This window comes from Magnusiomyces paraingens (genome assembly GCF_902498895.1).
Source record: "Magnusiomyces paraingens strain CBS 517.90 genome assembly, contig: contig1, whole genome shotgun sequence".
Lineage (NCBI taxonomy): Eukaryota > Fungi > Ascomycota > Dipodascomycetes > Dipodascales > Dipodascaceae > Magnusiomyces > Magnusiomyces paraingens.
The window spans coordinates 2,182,891-2,207,762 of NW_022474067.1; the positions used below are offsets into that span (position 1 = coordinate 2,182,891).

The 24,872-nt window shown below is 36.9% G+C and overlaps 8 protein-coding genes across 8 annotated transcripts; 5 read left to right on the forward strand and 3 right to left on the reverse strand.

Moving 5' to 3' along the window:
- Nucleotides 1–159: 159 nt before the first annotated feature.
- Nucleotides 160–1,061, forward strand: SAPINGB_P000643 (uncharacterized protein; the record flags this gene model as incomplete). The annotated part of the gene is made up of 2 exons (XM_031995366.1): nucleotides 160–629; nucleotides 722–1,061. The coding sequence occupies 2 exons, from the start codon at nucleotides 160–162 to the stop codon at nucleotides 1,059–1,061; spliced, it is 810 nt and encodes a 269-aa protein (XP_031851257.1).
- Nucleotides 1,062–1,140: 79 nt separating this feature from the next.
- Nucleotides 1,141–2,707, reverse strand: SAPINGB_P000644 (uncharacterized protein; the record flags this gene model as incomplete). Its single annotated transcript, XM_031995367.1, has 2 exons — nucleotides 1,141–2,260; nucleotides 2,328–2,707. The coding sequence occupies 2 exons, from the start codon at nucleotides 2,705–2,707 to the stop codon at nucleotides 1,141–1,143; spliced, it is 1,500 nt and encodes a 499-aa protein (XP_031851258.1).
- A 260-nt stretch (nucleotides 2,708–2,967) lies between these two features.
- SAPINGB_P000645 (uncharacterized protein) lies at nucleotides 2,968–4,053 on the forward strand (the record flags this gene model as incomplete). Its single annotated transcript, XM_031995368.1, has 1 exon — nucleotides 2,968–4,053. The coding sequence occupies one exon, from the start codon at nucleotides 2,968–2,970 to the stop codon at nucleotides 4,051–4,053; it is 1,086 nt and encodes a 361-aa protein (XP_031851259.1).
- A 2,593-nt stretch (nucleotides 4,054–6,646) lies between these two features.
- SAPINGB_P000646 (uncharacterized protein) lies at nucleotides 6,647–7,330 on the forward strand (the record flags this gene model as incomplete). The annotated part of the gene is made up of 1 exon (XM_031995369.1): nucleotides 6,647–7,330. One exon carries the CDS (start codon nucleotides 6,647–6,649, stop codon nucleotides 7,328–7,330), a length of 684 nt encoding a protein of 227 aa, XP_031851260.1.
- Nucleotides 7,331–7,893: 563 nt separating this feature from the next.
- SAPINGB_P000647 (uncharacterized protein) lies at nucleotides 7,894–12,150 on the reverse strand (the record flags this gene model as incomplete). The annotated part of the gene is made up of 1 exon (XM_031995370.1): nucleotides 7,894–12,150. One exon carries the CDS (start codon nucleotides 12,148–12,150, stop codon nucleotides 7,894–7,896), a length of 4,257 nt encoding a protein of 1,418 aa, XP_031851261.1.
- Nucleotides 12,151–12,556: 406 nt separating this feature from the next.
- On the reverse strand, nucleotides 12,557–15,775 carry SAPINGB_P000648 (uncharacterized protein; the record flags this gene model as incomplete). Its single annotated transcript, XM_031995371.1, has 1 exon — nucleotides 12,557–15,775. The coding sequence occupies one exon, from the start codon at nucleotides 15,773–15,775 to the stop codon at nucleotides 12,557–12,559; it is 3,219 nt and encodes a 1,072-aa protein (XP_031851262.1).
- Nucleotides 15,776–16,893: 1,118 nt separating this feature from the next.
- SAPINGB_P000649 (uncharacterized protein) lies at nucleotides 16,894–21,327 on the forward strand (the record flags this gene model as incomplete). Its single annotated transcript, XM_031995372.1, has 1 exon — nucleotides 16,894–21,327. One exon carries the CDS (start codon nucleotides 16,894–16,896, stop codon nucleotides 21,325–21,327), a length of 4,434 nt encoding a protein of 1,477 aa, XP_031851263.1.
- Nucleotides 21,328–21,989: 662 nt separating this feature from the next.
- On the forward strand, nucleotides 21,990–23,258 carry SAPINGB_P000650 (uncharacterized protein; the record flags this gene model as incomplete). The annotated part of the gene is made up of 1 exon (XM_031995373.1): nucleotides 21,990–23,258. The coding sequence occupies one exon, from the start codon at nucleotides 21,990–21,992 to the stop codon at nucleotides 23,256–23,258; it is 1,269 nt and encodes a 422-aa protein (XP_031851264.1).
- Nucleotides 23,259–24,872: the final 1,614 nt, after the last annotated feature.

Below are 24,872 nucleotides of genomic sequence, written 5' to 3' on the forward strand. Positions count from 1 at the left end.
ACTGGAAATATCATTGAAAAAGAAAAGGAAAAAGAAAAAAAAAATTACTCCTAGTGAAACTTCATTTTGCTTCTTTTTCTTTTTTTTCTTGTATATTAATTAAGTTACCCCCCTCACTCTCGCCTATCCCTTATCCTTATAATTATCACCATATTTATCATGCCATCTTCTCGAGACTCGTGGATATACTCGTTCCCAGGTTCACAATATGTACAACATCTAGGCAAAGAGGCTATGGCCAATATTCTAAAAGCAGGCCGTGTGCCACGGCATATAGCTTTTGTGATGGATGGCAACAGGCGTTACGCAAAACTACACAACCAAGAAACACGAGAAGGTCACAATGCTGGATTCGAAAGTTTGTCACAGATCTTAGAACTATGTTATAACCTAGGAGTCGAATGTGTCACAATCTTTGCATTTTCCATTGAAAATTTTAAACGATCACCTTACGAAGTTAACAACCTTATGGAACTTACAAAAGCTCGTCTCGAACAAATCTGCGAACGAGGCGATCTAGCAGAGCAATATGGAATCCGTGTCAAGATTTTGGGAGATACAAAACTTTTACGACCAGATGTGCTCGAAGTTATCGAACGAACAACAAAAATTACAGAAAACAATTCAAAGTACGTATACATCATGGTTAACTTGTTTCAAAAAAAAAAATCATACATAAATACACGTAAACATATACTAACATGCATTCTCCCATTTATAGAGCTGTACTTAATGTCTGCTTCCCATACACAGCAAGAAACGATATAGCCATGGCCGTTCAACGGACCGTGAGCCTTGCAGAGCGTGGTAAGCTCGATCCTAATGATATCTCTGAGGAAACTCTCGAAGATAATATGTACATGGCAGGAACACCTAAACTTGATATTTTAGTGCGTACCAGTGGTGTTGCGCGACTAAGTGACTTTATGCTGTGGCAGGCTCATGAAAGCGGGACAATGATTGATTTTATACCGACGTTATGGCCAGAGTTTAGTCCGTGGGATATGTTTTGGATTATCATCAAATGGGGATACATGTATAACCAATACCACAAACAATAACATGTAAATAATGACAAAAAAAAAAAAGACAAATTGATAAAGGGAACATGCATTTTATTTTTATTATTTATTATTATTATTACAAATCTTCCTTTGGCAATGCTATCTTGGTGGTAGTCTCCTGTAGATGCAAAGATGTTGGTTCTTTTGCCAAAGAAATGGACGATTCTGAATTGGTGGATTCCACTATAGAGCTTGCAGATTCCACAGCTATGCTTGGAGATTCAACTGATGAACTTGATTGCACCTCTACCACAGGTATGACAGGTTCTAAAGAAGAACCAAGTGTTTCCGTTGAAGAATTAAGTGTTTCTGTTGAAGAACTAAGTGTTTCTGTTGAAGAACTGACAGGTTCCGTTGCAGGTATAACAGATTCTGTTGAAGAACTAACAGATTCTGTTGAAGAACTAACAGATTCTGTTGAAGAACTAACAGATTCTGTTGAAGAACTAACAGATTCTGTTGAAGAACTAACAGATTCTGTTGAAGAACTAACAGATTCTGTTGAAGAACTAACAGATTCTGTTGAAGAACTAAAAGATTCTGTTGCGGGTATAACTGATTTAGTTGAAGAGTTCACTGACTTCAGCGATGGTATAACTGATTCAACAAAAGAACTGACAGTTTCCACAGGTGGTATAACAGATTTAACTGAAGAGCCCACAATCTCCACAGCTGGAATAACAGGCTCTACCACAGAACTAACAGATACAGTTGCCAAACTTATTACCGATTCAATCACTGAAACCACTGATTCTGTTGCAGATGCTATTAAATCAGAAGTCTGAACAGATGTTACTGCCTTCACCACTTGAACATTCTTTTTCCCAGAAACTGCTCCTCCTGCTTTACCACCGACACGAACCACAAATTTTGCAGTGGAAAAAAGAAGATAAACTGGGGCCTTAAGAATGCGGCGCCAAATAATCCATGCAAGAACAAGGAAAAGAAATCCAAGCGATGCAAGCATGTAAATACGATCCCACTTGTCTGCCTGCTCAAGATGACGAATTAACTGTCGAGATCCTGTAAGCAGAAGATTGAATCCTGAATAACGCATTTGCAATTGTTGTAACGAAATTGTTGATTGTTCGAGTTCTTCTAAATTTATGGAAGACACAATGGCTTCTGTCTGGGCCATTTTGTGTAGTTGGCGCATCACAGCCGTGACATCCTCGGCTTTGCTTACTAGTTGTGATCTAATTTAAGTTAGAAAAAAAAAAAAAAAAAAAAAAAACATATTTAAATTTGTTAATCAAGACTTACTTTTGTGAATTGGTTTTGTTTTTTCGGTTGATTTGATCATTTATATTTCCGAGAAGCTCGCGACGCATTTCAGTAGTCGATTTTTGTCCTTCGATCTGTGACTTTCTAAAAGAAAACCGAGCAGTGCGAAACTCTTCTTGTAAACCTGCATATTTGTTTTGATAATATTGTTTTTGTTCTTGTTGTAACACATCATCGATCTCATACTTGAGGTATCCAAACTCGGCTTCTGTAGTTTGAAATTTAAACTGGATCGCGCTCACAAGCTCTTTGGCTGACCCATCTATGCTCTTAGATGAATTTTTAAATTTGACTATCAAATCTACCAGCTCCTCAATCTGGTTGGCTAAGCTGGTAAGTTTAGTATCAAGAGATGACATTGTTGTCAATGATAAATATATATATATATTTATACTTTTGATATTTGTGCAAGTGTAAATGTTTGGCCAACGTGTCGTGTGTAAACCAACTCTTTTTTTTTATTTTATTTCCATGTGGAGAAGTTACCCGGTCTGAAAAACTTTATCAAAAGTATTTTTTTTTTCTCTTTTATCTACTGTGGACTTGACATCACTGATCAATCAAGATTGTTAACTCTGACTATATAACAAAAACAAAATAAAATAAAATTAAACCTCCCATGGATTTCGACAAGTATATCAATCCCGGACGGGACTACTATGTTGCCTTGGGTCTTGAAGGCTCTGCAAATAAACTTGCCGTGGGCATCATTCGGCATCCTATCGGTGCACCTTCGCCCACAAACCGTGGCACGGTGCTCTCCAACATTCGCGATACTTACATTTCACCGCCCGGTGAAGGGTTTCTTCCACGAGATACCGCTCGACACCACCGGAATTGGATCACACGTTTAATCAAACGCGCAATGAATGAGGCAAAAGTCTCTTCAGCAGACCTCGACTGTATCTGTTTCACCAAGGGCCCTGGTATGGGCGCACCACTACACACCGTGTCGCTCGTGGCACGAGCAATTAGCGTCATGTGGGATGTTCCACTTGTGGGTGTTAACCACTGCATCGGTCATATTGAGATGGGTCGTGAGATTACAAATGCAGACAACCCAGTTGTTCTTTATGTTTCCGGTGGTAATACCCAGGTGATTGCATACTCGCACCAGCGGTACCGAATTTTTGGCGAGACACTTGATATTGCGATTGGCAACTGTCTTGACCGATTTGCACGAACACTACGAATTTCAAATGACCCGAGTCCTGGATACAACATTGAGCAGCTTGCCAAGCGTGGATCGAATTTGATTCCATTACCCTACACTGTTAAGGGCATGGATCTGTCCATGTCAGGGATTTTGGCCAACATTGACGAGTTGGCCAAAGCCATGAAGGCAAAAACAGGTAAAGCAGCTGAGTATACCCCTGAAGACCTTTGTTTCTCGCTTCAAGAAACGCTCTTTGCCATGCTGGTTGAGGTTACGGAGCGCGCCATGGCTCATGTTGGCAGTAAAGAGGTGCTTATTGTAGGTGGTGTAGGATGCAATGAACGTTTGCAAGAAATGATGGGAATTATGGCTAATGAGCGTGGAGGAAGTGTTTTTGCTACAGATGAGCGTTTCTGTATCGATAATGGACTCATGATTGCCCAGGCCGGTCTGCTGGCATACCGTAGAGGGGCCCGTACATCTTTGGAAGAATCCACAACTACTCAACGTTTCAGAACAGATGAAGTTTTAGTGAACTGGAGAGATTGAAATTTTTAAAGATAACATAGAAATATACAAATAATAATAGAATCATTTAAACTATGAAGTATCTTTAGGTCTAGAACAATAGAAAAAAAAAAAAAAACTTTTTCTTCATCAAAAAGTTAAATGATTCGACCCAGGATCGAACTGGGGACGTTCTGCGTGTTAAGCAGATGCCATCTATAAACTTGGCCATCAAGTCTCACTTTTTTGGAAAAAAAAAAACGACTTCACCCAGGTGATATTTTCCTGTTCGACAATTTTTTTTTTTTTTAAAAAAAAAAAAAGTCACCCCACATATAAAATCACATGCTCTAATTATTCTTTTATATTCTTTACATTGAAATCATCAATTTGTCAAAACTAGATTATCCATAAACAAAAATTATCACACCCTTAGAAAATATATATATATATCCATATATCAAAATCTATATTATCATTGTTTTTGAATTTATCAATTAAATATAAAATGGTATTCAGTTTATAAATAAAAAAAATCCAAAAACAAAAACAAATAAAAGCCGCAAATATACTAATTAGGAATGTATATACATTAAATCAAACAGTTTATAAAAATGAAAATATCAACACAAATTATATATCCATTTATTTTATGTTTACTAAAAAATCAAAAAATCAAAAAATCAAAAAATCTTAAATGAAAATGAAAATGTAAATGGAAAATTAAATCAGAATTGAAAATGAAAATAAAAATAAAAAATTAAATCAGAATTGAAAAAAAAAAAAATAAAAAAAAAAATAAAAGTCAGGGAGTTACCCTACCTGCCCATTTAATTATATTGTGATAAAATTGATTAAAAACATTAGAGAATTGCAAAATTGGTATCAATGTTAAAGTTTTTGATGAAAACTCAATCAATTCATTTTTCTTGATTCATCAATAAATTATGGAATTACTTTATTTAAACCATGTCAAAACTGATGAAACTATTAATAATTTCTACATTAATTATCATCAAGTATCTGTAACATTATTTCAAAATGAAAATTAAACCTTTAAAAAGATATATATTTTTTATTCGGTGATAAATAATTACCACGAATTATCTTGAATGTTTTTCAATTTTTGAAATTTTTGAAATTTCTGAAATCTCTGAAATTTTTAAAGCACAACATAATTCATTTCCAAGATCTGTCCATATTATATGCAAATATTTTGTGCAAAATTAAAAATATAAATAAAAAAAAAATAAAAAAACCTATACTATTCTATTCATCTTATTAATTTCTGACAAGATTGAAAACATTAAGGAATCGCAAAATTTACATCAGGGTTAGGGTTTCGATAAAAACTTTATCAATTCATTTTTCTTTGATTCATCAATAAATTATTCTACCATTCAATTTCAACCATTTGAATTTGACCAAAATATTAATAATATATATATTAATAACCGTCAGATAAATATAATAAGATTAAAAAGTAAAAAACAAACATCAAAAAGGATATATATTCTTATTTAATAATAAATGTAGTTACAACAATAATTGTTTTAAATGTCTTTCATATTATGAAAATTTCAAAATACAAAATATTTCAACTCCACGCTTATATCACCTTAAATCATATTAAAAATATTGACAACTTTGACAACTTTGACAACTTTGACAACTTTGACAACTTAACCATGAATATTCTAATCCAAAGAAATTTTACCTTTTGAAATATCGTAAATACCAAGCTATTTTGTTTTTTACATCTTTTAACTTCATAATCTACTTTATAAACAGTGCTATATACTTAATATTTTAGACGTAATATCTAACTTTTCTTGCTACCCGTTTAAAATTTCTAATTCTACTTTTTGCGGGTCCGCGAGGAGCGAAGCGACGAGCGCCAAAACCGCTTGTAACCTACTAGACCATCGAACCCTAATCCTTAAAAATGTAAAATGAACAAACATTTTATCAAATTTGAAAATTACTTACGTAATATTAATCACGTGCCAAATCTAATTGTTTAAAGAAGGAAAGAACCAAGCTAATAGTTTAACATAAAACTTATTGTATTGAAGTAAATATTTTTTTTTGATACTGATAAAACTATGGAAATATATAACTATATATGTTCATTCAATTCTCTTTAATAATTCATTCGTAATTAACTCATTCATAAATCACTTCATACTTAATTGTTAAATCCTTTTATGTCTTATCTTGTAATCGCTTAATCCTTTAATTGTTGTGTGATTAATTAAATAAATCACTTAATCGTGTGACTTCATATTCAAATGTTTGCATGTTGATCATTCATTTAAAAAAATAAAAAAGATACACATTTTATCGAAATTGAAACTTAATTACGATAATAGTCACATGCCCTTATAAAAATAAGGTTTCTTTAATTAATTTGTTTAATTATTTCCTTGAACAATCAACTCTTATCATTTACTATTCATACGATAAACTTGTTATATTTTGGCAGCAACACTTATATTTTGATACTAATAGCGATTTGAAATTTTATTAGTTATCCTATTTTAATTTATTTGGTGTGATATATATTCTTTTTATTTTTAGTTGAATTTTTCTTTCATTTATTCAAATTTCACTTTATTCAGTTTCTTTATCAAAAATGGCTACTACTAGCAATCTTCTTTTGGCTTTAAAAAACTATAGTTTTGTTGATGAATCAGATGATGTCCCTTTTAAATCTAAAGGGTCTTCTTTCTATGCTGGTTTTGAAGGCTCTATTGATGGTCTTGACCAACGTTATTTTGCTATCCAATTTTTAAATGATTTTGAAATTTACATGGAGATTTGCAATGTTGATCCTCACGATTGGCCTCTTAATATCAGTTATTTTTTTGAGGGTGAAGTCTATTGGTACGCTAAAGCTTGGAATTCAAATCCTGAAAATTTTGACAAAACCTGGAGTCAGTTCAAGAAAGAGTTTTTGTCTCATGAACATTCTTATGAATTTCTTTATGAGGTTTCTCAACACCTTCGTAAGGCTTCAATGGAGTCAGTTTCTATTAAGGAATTTAATGCCTATGTTAAAACCTTCCGTGCCTGTTATTCAGTTCTGAAGGCAAATAATAGATATTTTGTTGACAACAGCCCTGAGAATACTGTCAATGAGTTTGTTCTGGGTCTTCACCCATCTATCTATCTGGAATGGAACATAGCTCGTATGCGTGATCATTCCAACGAATCTCACATCAGGGATAATCTTGAAACTACTATTGATCTTTGTCGTGCTCTCACTTTAAAATCAACAACTTTTATGAAACAATTTGCTAAAGATAATCGCTTTTGAATTCTATATTAACCTTTTTTTTTTGTTCAACCTGCAACAGCTCAGTTCGTTACTGCTTCTGTATCAGTGTCTAATTAGAGATAACTCTAAAATTTATTTGTAAAGATTACATAAAGATTACATCCTTTAGTTATTTTTTTTTAATTGCGATAAAAATACAAACCTTTGTGAATTAAGGTTCTTTCCATCAATAAGATCTTTTTTTTTTTTTAAAAAAAAATTTAAAACATCACCTTTAACATTTTTTACTGGATTACTTTTGAAAAAGACAAAGAAGTTAATGCTCACCCTTTGAATTTCTTTTCAAATATTATGAGTTTTTTTATTAGTCATTTCCTATTTTTGGAAAGATCTTTAAAGATATATCTTTCAAGCCTTGTAGTAAAACACTATATTTTTCTGCTATTGTATATTATCACAACGAAATTAATTAAATAAGTGATTTACCATAACTTAACATTCAAAAGAAACTTGGGAAAATTAATTGGGGAATAGGTCTTTGTAGGAAGAATAATAACGCCAATCACATAATGTATACCTGACCATTTTAGATTTTACCCACATTAAATCGATTTACCATCTTGTCTAAATCCTTGAAAATATCCGAGATACGATCCTATACTGCAAAATTGGTCCTTACTTAATGACATTTCCTGTTTCTCGTAAGCATTGTATGGTAGTGTTAGTTGCGGGATAATAAAAGGTTTCCCATTTACAATTGCGTTTTGAAACCAAACTATGTCTGAAGAGGAAGAATTAGAAAAAGACGAGGATGGCTTGTTCATTGGTTGAAACCCGATGAGCTTACTGAACTGACCAGCAGAAGATAAAGACAAATTCGAATCTTTTTGTGTAAGAGTGTAGGAACGGAACTGGGGCAAATCCGACGACATAATAGAGGGCTGAGAGATAATCATGCCATGAATTCGAGGCACATACAAAACATTCTTTAGTACAGCGCCTAGCTCTTTGTTGATACACACATCGCCCAAAAGATGAACAGGCAGGTACACCTCTTTGTCTGGAATGAAAGCCATGATCTTGGTCTGCCGAATTGATCGGGGCTCAAACATGGTAATGTCGCCGCACATATGTCTCGGACATGTTTTACTTACAGCCATAAGTGAGCGGTTCAAAATGTTACACTCCTTGTTACTGTGGAGGGAATTGAGTGTGTTCACAAACATACTATCCATGTACTCGTCTTTGATATCAGCCGGCAAGCTCTGTGACTCAATTGGAAGCATTGTAATCGAGTCATAGAAAAGAAGTTGTTCCGTAGTAGAAGCTGTAGCTGAAGCCGTATTGACGTGCTCTATATACCGCTGAATTTCCGAGGGAGTTAAAACGATACGGTTTTGAGGTCGGTTAGCTGGCCGGTTTTGTAGCATTTCGTGGAACTTGGCAATGGAATTTTCAGCCTCGCTGACAAGCAGATCGTAGATCGGGTAACTGGCCATAGCCTCGCTTTGAGGCCGTGAGGGCAAAGTCTTTAGAGGTTTTTCAAGACGAGAGCGCTTAAAAGGTCGTCTAAATATCTCAGAACTAGCTGACTGACTTAGAAGGTCATCAATGTCACCAATATCAGAGAGTTCAGAATTATTATCTTTCTTGTTGTCGTCATTGTCTTTATTTTCATCATCACTGACATCATCATTTCCTAAGTTTTTCAATTTTTTAGGATAAGGGGGAAGAATGTTATAACCAGTGAAAAAATTCCCCTTTGTTTTACTGGCAAAATTGGTGGAAACGCCTTTGCTTTTATTTTTGCCCTCTACTATGTCGTCCTGATTCTTTTGTCGCATCTTTGTTTGATTAACTTCCAAACCCACGCTTTTGGTAGCTTGATTTGTTGCTTTCTTAAGTTGGTAGCCAGATTTGCTAGTGGGTTTAGTTTCAGTGATTTCAGTACTAGTAACTTTAGTGTCTGGTGTTGCCTTTGAATAAGCCACTGATCTGGAATTAGGTCCACTATCCAGATTCTTCTCAATCTCCATCTCGCAATGACTTAATGAGATTGGAGGTCCACCATTGACTTTTTCAGATCCACCAGCCTTATTGTCAAACTTGTTGTCCTCAAATTCCTGATCCTCATCATCCTCATTTTTATTATCTTCTTGTTCGTTATCAGCACAATCCATACCATCCATAATCGTAAACCGGTTTAATTTGACTGAAGTGGAGTGATCCGAGGTAACTGGTTTAAAAGATGTCCTGTTAAGCATGAGCCTATAGTGCGGCAATTTTTTATAATACTGTGCTGCCTGGAGCTCATGGTAATACGGATTACTAAACCTAAACAAATCATTAACTAGGAAATTGGCAAACCGGGAAATCACAGGATCACTTGACAACAAGTTCTTGATCAAAAACTCATGCTGGTTCTTGAATAAATGAATTTTGTTTGACCGGGTAGGGTGGGGGGTCAGTGCAAGAAGAATTTTAAAACTTTCAATGTAGTTTTCATGAGTCCAAGTGTACCAATCGCGGGAAAGTGTAGGGAAATGGGGATGACAACGGAACTCAGGCTGTGAGGACGTAGATACAAGGTCTTTAGATGAACCCTTTGGTATGCTTAATTTTTTAAATGATTTCGATTTTTCAACCGCTGGTACACTTTCAGGTGTTTCAATTGCTGTTTCAGAATTTTCGTTGGACGATGGAGTGTTGATTTCAGATTTTTCGGAAAGTTCTTCGTCATCTGAAACAAATTTTGCAAGTGGGGTACTAATTTCATGCTGAACAGAGGGTCTATTTCGTGGGCCTATTGGAAGAGACTTTGGTAATTGTTTTTTAGCAAGTAACTTGACGGAGGAATTTGAAACAGTTCCAGTAGACGATTTTTCTTCTTCGTCTTTTTCGTCTTCATTATCTTCTTCTTCTTCTTCTTCAGATTGCGAAGTGGTATTCTCATCGTCAGCCAAAAACTCGGATTGAGATTCTGAGGCTTTTTTCGCATAGTGACTACTGCTGCCTAAAGTGTCGGAAAGATTCAACTGTTGTAGCTTTTGCTCTAGAGACAAGCTGCGGGAAATATCAGTAGTTGAAGAATCCGCTGATGTTGATTCAATTTTTTGTAAAGGTATTTTAGTTTTTTTTCCCTTATTACTATCTTCATAACTTGCTTGAGGTTTTGTTTCAGCAATTGCTTTATCCTTTAATTGCTTCTTTCCTTCAATATTTGCTTCAACGTTTGATGTAACGTTTTTCCGGTCTTCAGCACTATCCTCGACACCATCCTTGGCATCAGCCTTTTTATTAACTTTTGCTGGGTCCTTGGTGTCAGTCTTTGCATCAAAATTTTCACCGACCTCTGCATCAACATCCGCATCATTTTTTGACTGGCCCTTTTTATTATTTTTGTTTTCTTCTTCATGTTCCTTCTGTTCCTTCTGTTCCTTCTGTTCCTTCTGTTCCTTCTGTTCCTTCTGTTCCTTCTGTTCCTTCTGTTCCTTCTTTTTCTCTTCATTTTTTTCTTCTGCTTCTTCTTGAGGTATCAAAAAACTCCCGAGATCCAGCTCGGTATAATTAAAAGGCTCGCTCTTATCTTCAATTTTTACATCATCCAGCCACGCATTAAGCCGGTACAAATAATTATTTCTAATATTTTCTTTTTCAGCATTTGCAAAATCTCGTAGTGATCCTATATTTAACCAAAGTTCCCTGTACCCTGGAGTTTTGTTAACATAAGGCTCTAGTGCAAACAACAGCTGTCTGTATACTAATGCCAGAGCGTAAGTAGGAAGCAGCTGAACGGACAAAAAGGGAAAAGAGGCGGTCAACAAAATTATATCATTTCTCAATGATGTATTGAACATACTAAACGCATCTCCCACAGTCTGGGCACTCTTTAAAAGACATTGTTTTTTTGAAAGTATATCAGCAGTATCAATCGTCAAACCAAACTTTCGAAGTAGGTGAGCATTAAGCTCTGTTTTGGAATCAAGCCCAAGCCGCCAACTTAACACATCAATCATCTTGCAAAATGACATGTTTGCAATATCATCTGCTGTGCAACCTGTGCGCTCAAACACAGTGTGGTAGGTGCGCAGCACCTCATCGGTAAGAATCTCGAGTGCGCGTGCAATACAAAGTTGTTCGTAGAACCACACTAAAAGGTTAGTAAACCCGGGCCATAGAGTATTATTAGAGTTTATGTGATTTGTTGTTCGTTGGAGTCCACGCAAGGTGGCTTGAGAGACACCTATAGAACTCATGAGGACGAGAATTTTTTGATTTTTTTCGCGAATGTTATCGATTAGTTTACAGCGGACTGAAGACAGTGGGAAAGCCTTGAGAATTGTATTTTCAGCACTAGAGTTTTGATACAAACCAGAATGAAGTTTAATTTGGTGTTCGATAGATTCCGGAATCCACTCTGGCAGAGTTATGTCTTCCCAAATGCCATCACCACCAGCATCGATGATGGAAAACCCGACATCAAAAGATTGATTTGCCAAAAACCTTTGTACAGAACGAGATGAAGCAACAGTATGGGAGTGGAGCAAAGATGAATTATGGCTGACGATTTCGCATGCTCGGTTGACTAGGATTTGGGCGCGTTCGAAAGGAGTTATATTAGAGTATTGCGTTGCGAGGTCTTTGATAAGAGAACGAGCTGCAGTCACTTGTTTTGAAGATTCAAAAGCCGTAGAAGTTTTGATATCAGGCGACGTTTGGTGAGATCGTGAATAGTTCCTAAACTCTGCATATGATATAGTGGAGGGATAATTGATGACCTTGGAGTGCTGGAAGATGTAAACTTTGTGCCGACTGCTATAGTGGAAACCGTTAAGCGTTGAAGTTTCTTTGTTTTCCATTTTAAAGCAAAGTAAAACAAGTCCTTTTTTTGTTTGTTTTGTTTTTAGTGAATGATTCTAACGGAGGGTATTAAATTATGGTAAAAGCAATCAAATTAAAAAAAAAAAAAAAAAAAAAAAAAAAGGCCTGATATGAGTGATTTGAAAAAGGTTACTGTAGGGTAAATTTCAGTAAGTGTTTGTGTCAGATTTTAGAGATTTCAAAAACCCCCCAAGATTTCTATATTTGAAAATTGAAAAATTGATTTCAGTTTCTACGTCTATCTTATTTTTTTTTCAAAAAAAATTATTAAAACTCAAGTTTATTTATTGATTAAAGATTCAAAAATAAAAAAAATAAAAAAAGCAATTTCTTTAGACAATTTATATAACAATAAAAGGTACAAGTCTTTTAAAATTTATCAAGTTAATCTGTCAACACCCCAAGGTTCTGTAGAAACTCTGGCACAGGATCCATTGCAGTTTCCATGCCTGCCATCGAAATAGGTTCCACTACCATCCCTGTAGTTGCAAATCCTGTGGACCCGTTGCCCATTACTGTGGCTGTTGAAGGTATAACCATACTCTTTGAGACTGCTGTGGTAGACATGTGTAGCGTATCGACTGCATTTGATGATGATGTTGTCGTTGTTGTTAGATGCTGTGGTGGTTGATATGGGCCTGGAGGTAGTGCACTTGTAGCAGCAAACGCATGTACCATGGGGTTCTGGGATGTGCTGGTTACTGGGTAAACAGTGTTGAGCTTTTGAAGTGTAGGGGCTGGACCACTACCACCAGTGATTGTATTAGTAGTAGTGGTAGAAGAAGAAGAAGTGGTGGTGTTTGGGTTACTGGTAGATGTGGTAGTGGTAGCAGGATAAAGAAACTGTGAAGTAGAAGATGGGTTTGGTTGTTGCAGTTGAGGTTGAGGTTGAGGTTGTTGCATCAAAAAAGATTGCTGAGCAGATTGGGATAGAGGGAATTGGTACGGTTGCTGTGCACCCAATTGATTGTATGGTGATGGTGAAGACATCATAGAGACATTTAACAGTTTAGGATCAAGTTTAGGAGGTTGTAGAAATTGTTTTTGCTGCTGCTGCTGCTGCTGCTGCTGCTGTTGGAAATCCTCCATCCCATACATCACTCTATTGATATTCTTTTCAGGCTCCAAAACGCCTATAGCCCTATTTAGTTCCTCTCCTCGTGTTAGCCCCATGACTTTAGCATCAATAGCATCCAGTCGTGTTTTGAGCATGTTAAGGAGTTGTGGTTCAACACGCTGCGGTGCATCGAGCAATACTGTTGCTGTTTGGAACTCTAATATGCGATGCAAGAAAGCAACACGTTTCGAAAGCTGGAGAGATTTTTTCTCCTGGGAATAGTATAAGTCATGGCCAAAGACTCCATAACTCAAAGGCATTATACTGGTGAGCTCATTTTCAATATCTGTGAGACTGCTCTGTGTGATTTTGAAAAGATAAAACCCTAAAAAGGGGACTGTAGAGGCGTGTGCATCATCAAAGGCAGTGATTTGAGCCAAGATGTATTCTTCGATGCTGTCAAAGTGGAGGTAGGTGTGAGTGTGAAGAACGTTACCTAGAAGCTCAAAGTTGACGACGAAAACAAGGCGGAGTTGGAAAAGCAGGCTTGGGTAGTCACTTGTAGTGTCCTTTGTAAGGAGTGAGCCATAGCTTTCAATCCATGCGGGTATCATAGCGAGGGCAAATGTTTCTGTGGTTTTGCCATTTGTTGTTGAGTTTTTAAGAAAGAGGATATTGTTGAGAATGCGAATAAGCGAGAAGAGGGCATTGTAAGTTGATGTGTCTGGAGCTTGAGTATCTTGGAAGCCCCCATCGTCGTCGGGTTTAATAAGTAGGGAGACTCCAAACCCAGAGTCAGATATATGTGGAATGCGGCCACAAGCAGCTGCCAGTAAGGTATCAATGATACAGATGGCATACCAAGTGCGTTTTTCAATGTAGGATCCAGGGTAAGAATTTAATCCCAAGACATATGTGGCACGCACAGCGAGTCCACAAATGGCCCAGGCGTCATCAAAAAGGCCTCGGGCAACAAGGCCTAAGGTAAAGATAATGTGTGAGTGAATATTAGAGAGTTGTGCAGCGCGGGTGAGAGCAGATGAGTCTCCTATGGCCAGAGGTGAAGCAATTATTGAGAGGACTTGAAGGAATGACGGGATTTTGTCATTATTATTATTATTGTCATTATTATTATTATTATTATTATTGCTGTTGCTATTATTGTTATTATTGCTATTATTGCTATTATTGCTATTATCATTATTATTATTATTTGCAGAAGACCCCTGGTGAAAAGCCAAAATAGCGGCAAGTAAGAATAAATCTGATGGAGAAGCTTGAGCCAAATGTTCTTCTTTTAGTGATTTTTGTCGTTGTTGAGAAGAAGTGATGCGAGTTAATAGAAAAAGTGTTTGTGGGTCACAAAGAGGTAACCAAGAGTGAATGGCTCGAATATAAGTATTGACAGCAGTCATTTTTATTTCAAAGGGGGTATTTCGAATCCAGATATTAATAAGTTGTAAAGGACTATGTGGGGAAAGTGCTTGAACTGCACGCGGGAAGGCCAAAAGAGTTCCTGCAAGAAAGCCTGTTGAGCCAGGGGTTGGGGAGTTTTCGTGAACAGGGTAGATGGAAACTTCTGAGAGAAATGGAGCAGAAGAAGTTGAAAGAACGACATGTTTTAGAAGAGAAGAATCTGATGATGATGATGATAATAATGGCGGTGGGGGTTGTGGGTTTGGAGTTGGAGAAACAGTTCCTGAAGTTGGTGTTGTTGCGGCTGTAGCAGCAGCTGTTGAAGAATTTGATAGAGTTGTTGCTATTATAGCAGCAGTAGCAACAGAAACAGCAGCAGGTGTGGTTACAGGTGTGGTTACAGGTGGAGATGCAAGGAAGGAATGAGACCCAATGTTTGAAGTTCCTGGGAAAGCTGGAAGTGAAGCAGCAAATGCTTTAATTTCTGAATGAAGCTGTGACTGGTGCCATTTATTTTTGTAAGCATCTAGGTCGGAAGAACTCGAAGAAGAAGAAGAAGAAGAAGAAGAAGAAGAAGAAGAAGAAGAAGAAGATGGTTTATCATCATTATTAATAATGTCGCCATTTTGGTCACCAATGTTGGTTAAAGTATTTCCACCACCACCAATCCTAGAGTCTTCGTTAAGGGTATCTGTAGATTCATTTAATGTTGAAGAAGAAGAAGAAGACACTCGTGCATTTGTCAGTTTTTTCACAAGAGAAGAAAGAGCAAGAGCTACATCTGGAGTTTCTTGAAGAGAGGACCCGAGAAGAATTTCTAAAGCGCGAATATATGTTTCTAGTTGCATAACATATCCTGGAGGAAGTCCACGACGTTTGGATTCAGTATAAGTACATGTTTGACCTGAGGCCGCACAGTTTGCACAGGCAGGTTCTTTTCCATTACACTTAATTTTGCGGGTACGACATTGGAGACAAGCTCTGGAAATACGGCGTCGTTTAGGAGCTGGAGGTGATGATGTTGAAGCCGAAGAAGAAGCAGCGAGAGGAGAAGGGTTTTGAAGTTGGTGAGAGTCTCTAAAGGTTGTTGATGAAGAGGGTCGAGACGCGTCCCTTATGGGATCGGCCATTATTTCTGATATTTATATATATATATATATATATAAAATTAATAAAGAAAGAGAAATAAATAAATAAATAAATAAAAAAATAAATAAAAAAATAAAAAAAGAAATATGATTATCGGGATTAATAAAAGTCTTAATTTGTGTATATATATTTAATAATGATTAGTAGTAGTGATGGTACTGCATAATAATTTATATAGTATGGGCAGAATGTTTTGTATTACTTCAATCTGATCTTTCTGTTTGATATTTATCTCGGGTATACATTCAAGAGAAGGATTTAAAAAAAAAAAAAAAAAAAATTATTAAAAAAATTAAAAATTAAAAATTAAAAATTTAAAAATTTAAAAATTAAAAAATTAAAAAATTAAAAAATTAAAAAAAAAATAAATAAATAAATAAAAAAATAATTTAAAATAAAATTTTTTTTTTTTTTTTAAAATATTTTAAATAAATCTTTTCTTTGTGTGTACGGGATTTTTTTTAAATTTTGAATTTTGAAATTATAGTGGTGGTGGTGATAATATTTTATTTCTTACCATCGATGGTAGAAACAAAAGATTGGCGGCTTTCTAATGGCACTGAATTTTACCGGTTCTACAAAGAAAAAAAAAAAAAAAAAAAAAGAAAAAAAAAATTTTTTTTTTTTTTTTTATATGGCAAAAGTCATGTGGCCTAAGAATTTTAAGGATTTTAAGAATTTTAAGAATTTTAAGAAATTTAAGAAATTTTTTTTTTTTTTTTTAAAATAAATTTTTGCCGAGGTTTTTATTTTATTTTATTTTTTCAAAAAAAAAAAAAAAAAAAAAAATTTTTTTTTGAATACAAAATTAATAAAATTAATAATAAAATATTCACACACACACACTATATATATATTTTATTATTATTATTATTATTATATTATATAATTAATTAATATATATTAATTTATATATTAGTTAGACTATTCAACAAAAATCTAATCATTTTTATTTTTTCTCTTTCTTTCTCTCCATACTTTATATATATATATATATATTATATCCAAAAAAAAAAAAATATATATATATATATATATATTAAATTGAATTAAAAATAAAAATAAAAATAAAAATAAAAATAAAAATAAAAATAGAGCTATGCCACTGCCGCCGCTCAAAAATTTACCATCCGCAAGACCTCCTAAAACTATTGCGGATCGGGACCCTGGACTTAGTATTGATAGAAGAAAAGATATTGGTGTTTCGGGATTCGAAATTTCTTCATCAACAACAAATATAACACCTAAAACAACAACTACCACTAGTGCTTCCTCGACTAACACAAAGACAAGTCACTTTACAGATATGCTAGACCCGCCACTACCATCATCAAAAACAACAACAACAACAACAACAACAACAACAACATCATCATCATCATCATCATCATCGCAACAGCAAACTCCAACTAATCAACTATCACTGCCTTTGCCATCTACAAACCCTTCCTCTTATCCTCCACAAGCTACTCTCATCCTGATTGGTGCTCGTGGAACCGGGAAATCAACTCTGGCCGTGGTCGGTGCCATTGCCTTGAGAAGACGCTTTGTCGATACTACCGCAATCCTCGAAGCTTCGTTGGGTCTCCCCACTTCTCAGATCATTGCTCGTCATGGACTTCCGGCTTTTTGTCGACTTGAACACGACGTTTTGGCTGCAGTTTTGGACCAGTACCCAACAAACTGTGTGGTTTCATGCTCTGCATATTGTATCTATGAACCTACATGTTTGTTACTAGCTGCAAAACGTGACGACTTGCCAATAGTTCACGTTGTCAGGTCCTTTGTGGAAACTGGAGATTTGTCTACCACGGCTCCTGTTGTTGCTTCTTCTCCTAATGAATCTTGTTCCAACGGTATTAGAACTCCTCAGGGTCTTTCTACTCCAGTCTCTTGTACACCCTCTTCTAACGGTGATATTTCCAATCTTCAAAATTCTGGCAACTCTTTAAATTCATTAAATTCATTAAATTCATCCATTCAACATCTCTCTAATGTTGAGAATCTTCATCAAAGCCCGCAGTTTCAACAGCCACTACATCAGCAGTCTCAACCCCAACAACTACAACTACAACAGCCTATGCAGACATCGGCAATGGCATCCAACCCTAACCCTTCATTCGGCGAAACTCCTAACCGATACCTCCGTAACAGTAACAATAATAATAAAAATAATAATAATAATAATAATAATGTCAGCAACCACAACACTAATAGCAGCAACAATAGTAACAACAATAGTAACAACAATAGTAACAACAATAGTAACAACAATAGTAACAACAATAGTAACAGCCACAGTAACAGTAACAGCAACAACTCTTCCTCCTCCTCATCCTCGGCGCCGGTCGGAATAAATACTGGTTCATTCACCGAGATGTTAAATGGTGCCAACAACAACAACAACAAAACATCCACTTCAACTACTCCAACAACTATAAACACCAACACTCCTATCAACCAACCTCATCAGTTGGATATTACCGCCCTATTTAATGAAACATTTGCCAGTCTGCCTTTATACCGAAGGTACTCCTCTTTTGAAATCGCCAATCTTGGCACTCTTTTCCTGGATAACCACTCGGCCGCGTTTGATTTTGAGGTAGGCGTCACTCTCGAAAATGACTCGTGTAAATGGCCTCCAGACCAACCTCCATTCCCCAACCCGGCTTTCCATTTTAACCCGGATTCAATTTCTCAAATTCCTCCTCAAAAAGATCGCATCTCTTTAGGATTGAGATCTTTGGAAAAAAATTTTGCCCATTTTTTGAGATACATTTTTGGTGATTCCTCACGTCTTGATCGCAGACCTAACCCAATCACAACTGGAACTCCTGCTAAGCAGCAGCCACTGCAGCCACAACACCAACACCAACACCAACACCAACAGCAGCCCCACAGCCCCACCTTGATACCCCAACAACCAACCCCCACTACTCAAATCCCACGACGTCCTTGGAAATGCGTTGAACATAAAACAAACCCTTATTCACATGCTTTGGTTCTCCCATTCTGCGATATCACGACTTCCAACATCCACTTTGACATACACGCTGGAGGTATTGATGCCGTCATTCTTCGGGTTGACCTCCTTGCTGCATATGCTATAACCTCTGGAATTGAGCCTGAATTCTATATTGCCTCCCAAATCGCTTTTATCCGTACTCACACTACTCTCCCCATCATTTATGACTTTGACTCGTCCTACTTTGACTACCCTCCCCCAGTCCATCAATCCTCTGGTACTCCATTCACTGTCCCTCCTCCAAATATTGCCCCCATCACAACTTACTTCAACTTCCTTCTTCTCGGCCTCCGTCTTTGTGTCGAATATCTTGTCGTGTGCCCGGCACTGCTGGCAGCTGACCCGAGCCTCCTGCGCACTCTTGTCAAACGCAAACACTTTACCCGGATAATTACAAATTATTCAATCAGCCCAGACCACTGGAGCGCCTCAGTTTTGCGTGATTTACGAGATCAAACCGCCCAAGCCGGCTGTGATATTGTCAGAGTTACCTCTTACGCCCGAAACAGAACAGATAACTTTACTCTCTTTTGCGCAATCCTTCAAATTGAACAAGATGGTGGAAGTGATGGTGGTAGTGGTGGTGGCAATAACGAAACTCATCAAAAACAACCTTCTTCAACTTCTTCTTTAGAATCTTCTCCAGAAATTGCTCCCTCCTCCTATGTCCCCATCATAGCCTACAATAAAGGCCCTAGAGGTCGCATTTCTCTCGCCCTCAATAAACTTTTCACACCCATTGAGCATGAATACTTTCTTAAACACCCTACCTCTCTATACTCAAGGGGCAACTGGATCAAGGACCCCCGGCTGCGGGCCTTTTGTGCTCAGGCTGCGCCGGCACCCAATGAAACACCGGTCTCTGCTTATACTCCGGCGTCCTACTTATTCACACTCAAGGACCGCAACTCGGCCATTTACTCGCTGGGTCTCCAACCGCGCCTCCAGTTCTATCATTTTGGCAGTCATGTTGATGAACGCTTGTCTCACGTCATTCACCAAGCAGCTTTCGACTATGTCCATATTCCTCACAAGTACGTCAAACGTACTACTAAAACGGTCCAGGAAATGGCTCCAATCTTGGAAGATAGACCCCCTCAAACTGTCCCCTCTGCCTCTCTAGAGTTGGACATTAGCTCTAATTCTCCATTTGAACCAGATTACCCCTTTGGTGGAGGATCTCTTTCTCATCCTCTCAAAATCGCTGCACTCCAAGTTTGCGATACAATCTCGGCTCATGCCCGTTTCATTGGATCTGTCAACACAATTACATCAGTACGCAAAGAGGACCGCAGCGCAGTCTTGGGACAACTTTCGCGTCGTGCATCCGTCTCACGTATCAGCTCGTTGGTCTCAACATCTTCTCCAGGACTTAAAACTTCAGCTAGTCCAAACACTGCAGCAGCAAATGTGCACATTCATGGTGAAAATGTCGACTGGATCGGCATCCACGCCTCGCTCTCCAAGCACTTGCGTGCCCGTAATGCTGTAACACCGCAAACAAAGGTTGTTATTTTAGGAGCTGGAGGATTTGCGCACGCTGCCATCTATGCAATGGTTCGACTTGGTGCTCGCAAGTTTTACATTTACAATAGAACACGACAACATGCAGAAGCTATGATTACCCATTTCAAAACCATGTTTGCGCAGCTTGAAAATGCTACCCAAAATGCGGTTGGGCTTAATCGTGATAATGAGCCAGTGTTTTGCACAGAGGACATTTTAAAGACGGGTGATATTTCTGCCCCAAGAAGCGAGTATGACTTTGCAACTTCTATGCAGAGCCAAAAGCCTTACCACAACAATAAGCGACCTCGCCAGCTTCTTCTTGCAAGTATTTTAAATAATGACGAGGAGGAAGACGAATATTCCGACAAGAAGAAGGTCAAGGTGGAGGAAGAGGTTGAAGAGAGAAATGCACCTTCAAAAGTGATGCCTGCTCCTCAACAACCACTACCCCCTCCCAAGCGTGTCGACATTGCAACAATGCTCTCTGCTCAAGGTGAAGTTGCTCATAACTTGTGGTCCGAAATCATCACGGACATGGGGCTTCCAGGCCGGCGCGGGCGCTACGGATCTATTTCCTTTGAACACAAGGCAGAAGACGTGAATGAGATTCAGTTTACCATTCTTGAGAATGTTACAACAGAGCCATGGCCTCTCAAAGATGAGTATCCAGCCTTGTTGTTGCATCTAACTGCAGATGCACATTTGACTCTGCACCCTTCGTACTTTGGTAACCCGGCTGGTGGTATTTGCCTTGAAAACAATTACATGCCTCGGCCAGTGACTGGGTTTGTATCACAGGCATTGCAGCCAGAGCACGCAGCCAAAGGATGGAAAGTTGTTGGTGGCGCAGATTTTATGCTTGAACAGGCATACTCGCATTTTGAGCTTCTCACAGAGAAAAAGGCACCGAGAGGAATCATGGTGCGGACTCTCAAGCAGTGCATGTCGCGGCGACGACAGCAACTTGAAAGTGAGCTTGGTGGCACAATAGCCAAGTGAAAAAAAAAAATTAAAAATTAAAATTAAAAAAAAAATACAACTTCATATAATGATTATACAGTTTCTTTTACGGTTTTTAATATTTATACATATTTTTTTTTTTGATCTTTAAAATCTTTTTTTTTTTTTGAAAATATTTTACATTGATGAAAATTAATGTTGAATCCTCTACGTCAAGCAGATTCTATCTGTTCACAGACAAAATGCTCCGGCTTATTTGGAATTCATAAACTCAATTATTAAAAAAAAAAGTTGCTCTTCTCTCGAGATCACCGAAATGATCTGGTGCCTTAAGCTATACCGGACAAGTATTAATAACAAGCCCAGTTACGTGGTCCACAAAGTACCGCCGTGAAGGGAGAGTTGGTTGAAGAGAAAAAAAAAAAAAAAAAAAAGGGAAAAAAAAAAATTTGAAATGAAAAAAAAATTTGACGAGTTTATATAGCTGCCATTCTAGGATATTCGCAAGGATAAAAAGTACGGTATTTTTTTTTTTTAGTATTGATAGGATGCCAATATTTTTGGATTCTCTATCATCATCATTATTTGGTCATACAGCCCTAAAAAACAATAACAAAGTCTGTTGTTGGAAGTTACAATTCAAACATTCAGATATATATTCAGATATAATAATACCCTAGACAGATATCTTTTCTTAAGAAATGCCTAGTGGAATTCCCAAGAAACGGAAAAGTGATATCACGCCTGGATTCCAGTTCCCACCCTCAAAAAAGCAAACCACCAGTACGGGGTCAGGACCGTCTTCGCGCAAGGGCTCGCTGGCCGAGGGCGCATTCGACGATCTGGGACGTTCGGACGATGATGAAAATGAATATCTTGACGATGATGATGCGGATCTTAAAGGTATTGGTGGAGGTGGTACTTTAGGAAGCGGTGGCGGGAGTGGTCACAAGAAAACCGGAAGCACAACAGGTGGGACGAAAAAAAAGGGGAGTACGAAAAAGGCTGATGCAGAAGAAGAAGAAGATGATGATGACGATGATGATGACGATTATGGAGCATCAGCAGCAGAGGCTGGTGGTGCTGGAGGTGGTAGCACTGGCCCCACAGATGAAGAGCGACAAGCACAGGAACGGTTGCGGGTACTAATGAGTAATTTTGACGATACACAAATGTCACGATACGAAGCGTTTCGCCGTGCAAATGTGTCAAAAAACAGTGTCAAAAAGTTGGCAAATGCTGTTCTTGGTCAATCGATTCCAGGACCTGTAGCTGTTGCATTGTCCGGGTTGTCTAAAGTTTTTGTGGGTGAGCTGGTGGAAATGGCTAAAGATGTGCAACATCAGTTGAACCAAAAAGCATACAGAGAAATGCATCAACAAGTGCAAAGGGATCTGGATAAAGAAAATGGGAAAACTGGAGATGATACTAAGACAAATAAAGATAAACTACCGACCGGACTGGCAACAGCAATCCCAGTGCCTGGTGCACTAACAGACCCACTACTTGCTTTTACAAGTACCACTTCCACCGCTGCTACAACCACAAGCACATCTTCTACGACTACTACAACTGCTGTCAATGTTACCAATGTTGCTCCTACGGCCCCGCTTCTTGCTGCGTTAGATTCTGCTTCTACGTTCCCGTTTCTCCCCACAGGCGCTGGCCTTGACCCGCTTTTTGTACTTCCCCCTGATTCTGCAACAGCTGCAGCTGTTACAACATCGTCGACTATAACTTTAAGTGATGACGATCCAGCTGCAATAGCTGCAGCAGAAGCAGCAAAGGAAAAGGCAGCAAGGGAGGCCGAGGAAGAGGAAGAAGCTGCTGTTGAGATGCTGGACAGACAACCGCTGCGAGCGTGGCACTTGCGTGAAGCATGGAGGTTGTACCGACAAGAGCATGGAGCAGTTCCCCAAGCACACTGGCGGCGACAGGGTGGTGAGGGTGATGGACGAATGTTTCGGTAATGATATATTAAAAGTCAGTTTTTTTTTTTTTTTTTTTTTTTTTTTTCTTTCTTAAAAATATATTATTAAAGAATTGTAATGAGGTAATGACTTAAAATAAAAAAAAAAATAAAAAAAATAAAAAAAAATAGTTAATGAGTATAAAAAAAAAAATTTATAATGATTTAAGTGGTATTTTCTTCACTTCAAAACAGAAATGCATAAAAATAATAATGTTTTTTTTGGTGTTTTATTTAACTGCAAAATGTCTATATTAACATCATTTATAACTAACAAATAATCTAGTTGCTGTGATTAGATCCATCCATTAAAATTAGGTTCCAGTGTCGTAGTAAATGGTGGAAATGACAATTGCTTTTTAAACAATGCATTTCCAGTAAAGTTTCGTTTTTTCGCCAAATCGAAAAGAAACTCAACTCCATGTTTGTTATTTTTATCTCGATTAAAATATGTTTGAATAACATGTGGCTTATTTACAAGTTCATAGTATGTATTCAAAAATGTTTTTTCAGCAACTGATTGTTGTAAAGTTCTTTGGGTGGGCAAAAAGTCAATATTAGAAAATGGGGTGGGGAAGGGAAGACGATGAAAAGGGATGGAAAAGTCAATATAAGGATTTTCTAAAGAAGAATCTTTTTCAGTATCATTCATTAACAATCTATCCATTATTAACAATCTATCATTATTTTCATTAGTAAAAAAAGTATCAGGAAGTTTTGTTGGTATGATGAAAAGAAATTGTTCGATTGTCTCGGAGGTCATTAATTTTGCAAAATCTTTAGAGTATTGGTTATATTGTTTTTTTATGAAGTTCTAAAGAAACATACTTTAGAGAGGTAATAGAAAAAAATTAAAAAAGAACGATTAAATAAAGAATTGTCAAATTCATTTTCGTCACTTTGATCTTCTTCTAATTCCAAATTCCAAAGTTCTTCTTCCACAATAAGATACTTCAAGTTTTCAAAATTTTTAAAATGAATTTCTTTTTTGACCAATATTTCAATCTGTGAAACCATAATTTTTAAACAAGTTATTTTTTCCATAGAATAAAATGTTTTAAACTTTTCTTTTGGCATAATTACTTGGACCTGTGTCAACTTTGGTAAGTTAAAATGGTTTAGAAATTTTTCTATCTCAAACTCGTTATCGTTATCGTTATCGTTATCGTTATAGCTAATAGTCGTAACATCTGGGAGTGTAATTTTTTTAAAGTAATTATCAGAATTAACAAAAAAAAATCATTGATAGAAGTAAATAAAATTTTTGAAAAAGCTAATTAAAGAGTAAGTTATTTAATGGACGATGGGAATGGTAAAGTTAACAGATGGATTAATGTATCTGCAAACCAGACTGAGCTTTCACAAAAATCAATGCCAATATTTAAGCATTCAAGATTACTGAAATCAGATAAGTGATCAGGAATTAAAAAGGCATTCATGGATTCAATTTTTATAAACATTTTTTTTATTAGCAATGGATAGGTTAACAGGTTTTTTGACCAAGGGAAAAAATCAATAGCGGACACAAAGGCACTAGGAGGATTCTCATGATCACTATCAAATAACTCAAAGGGGTCTGAATTGTCCTCAGAAGATTGGGAAATATGAAAATAGT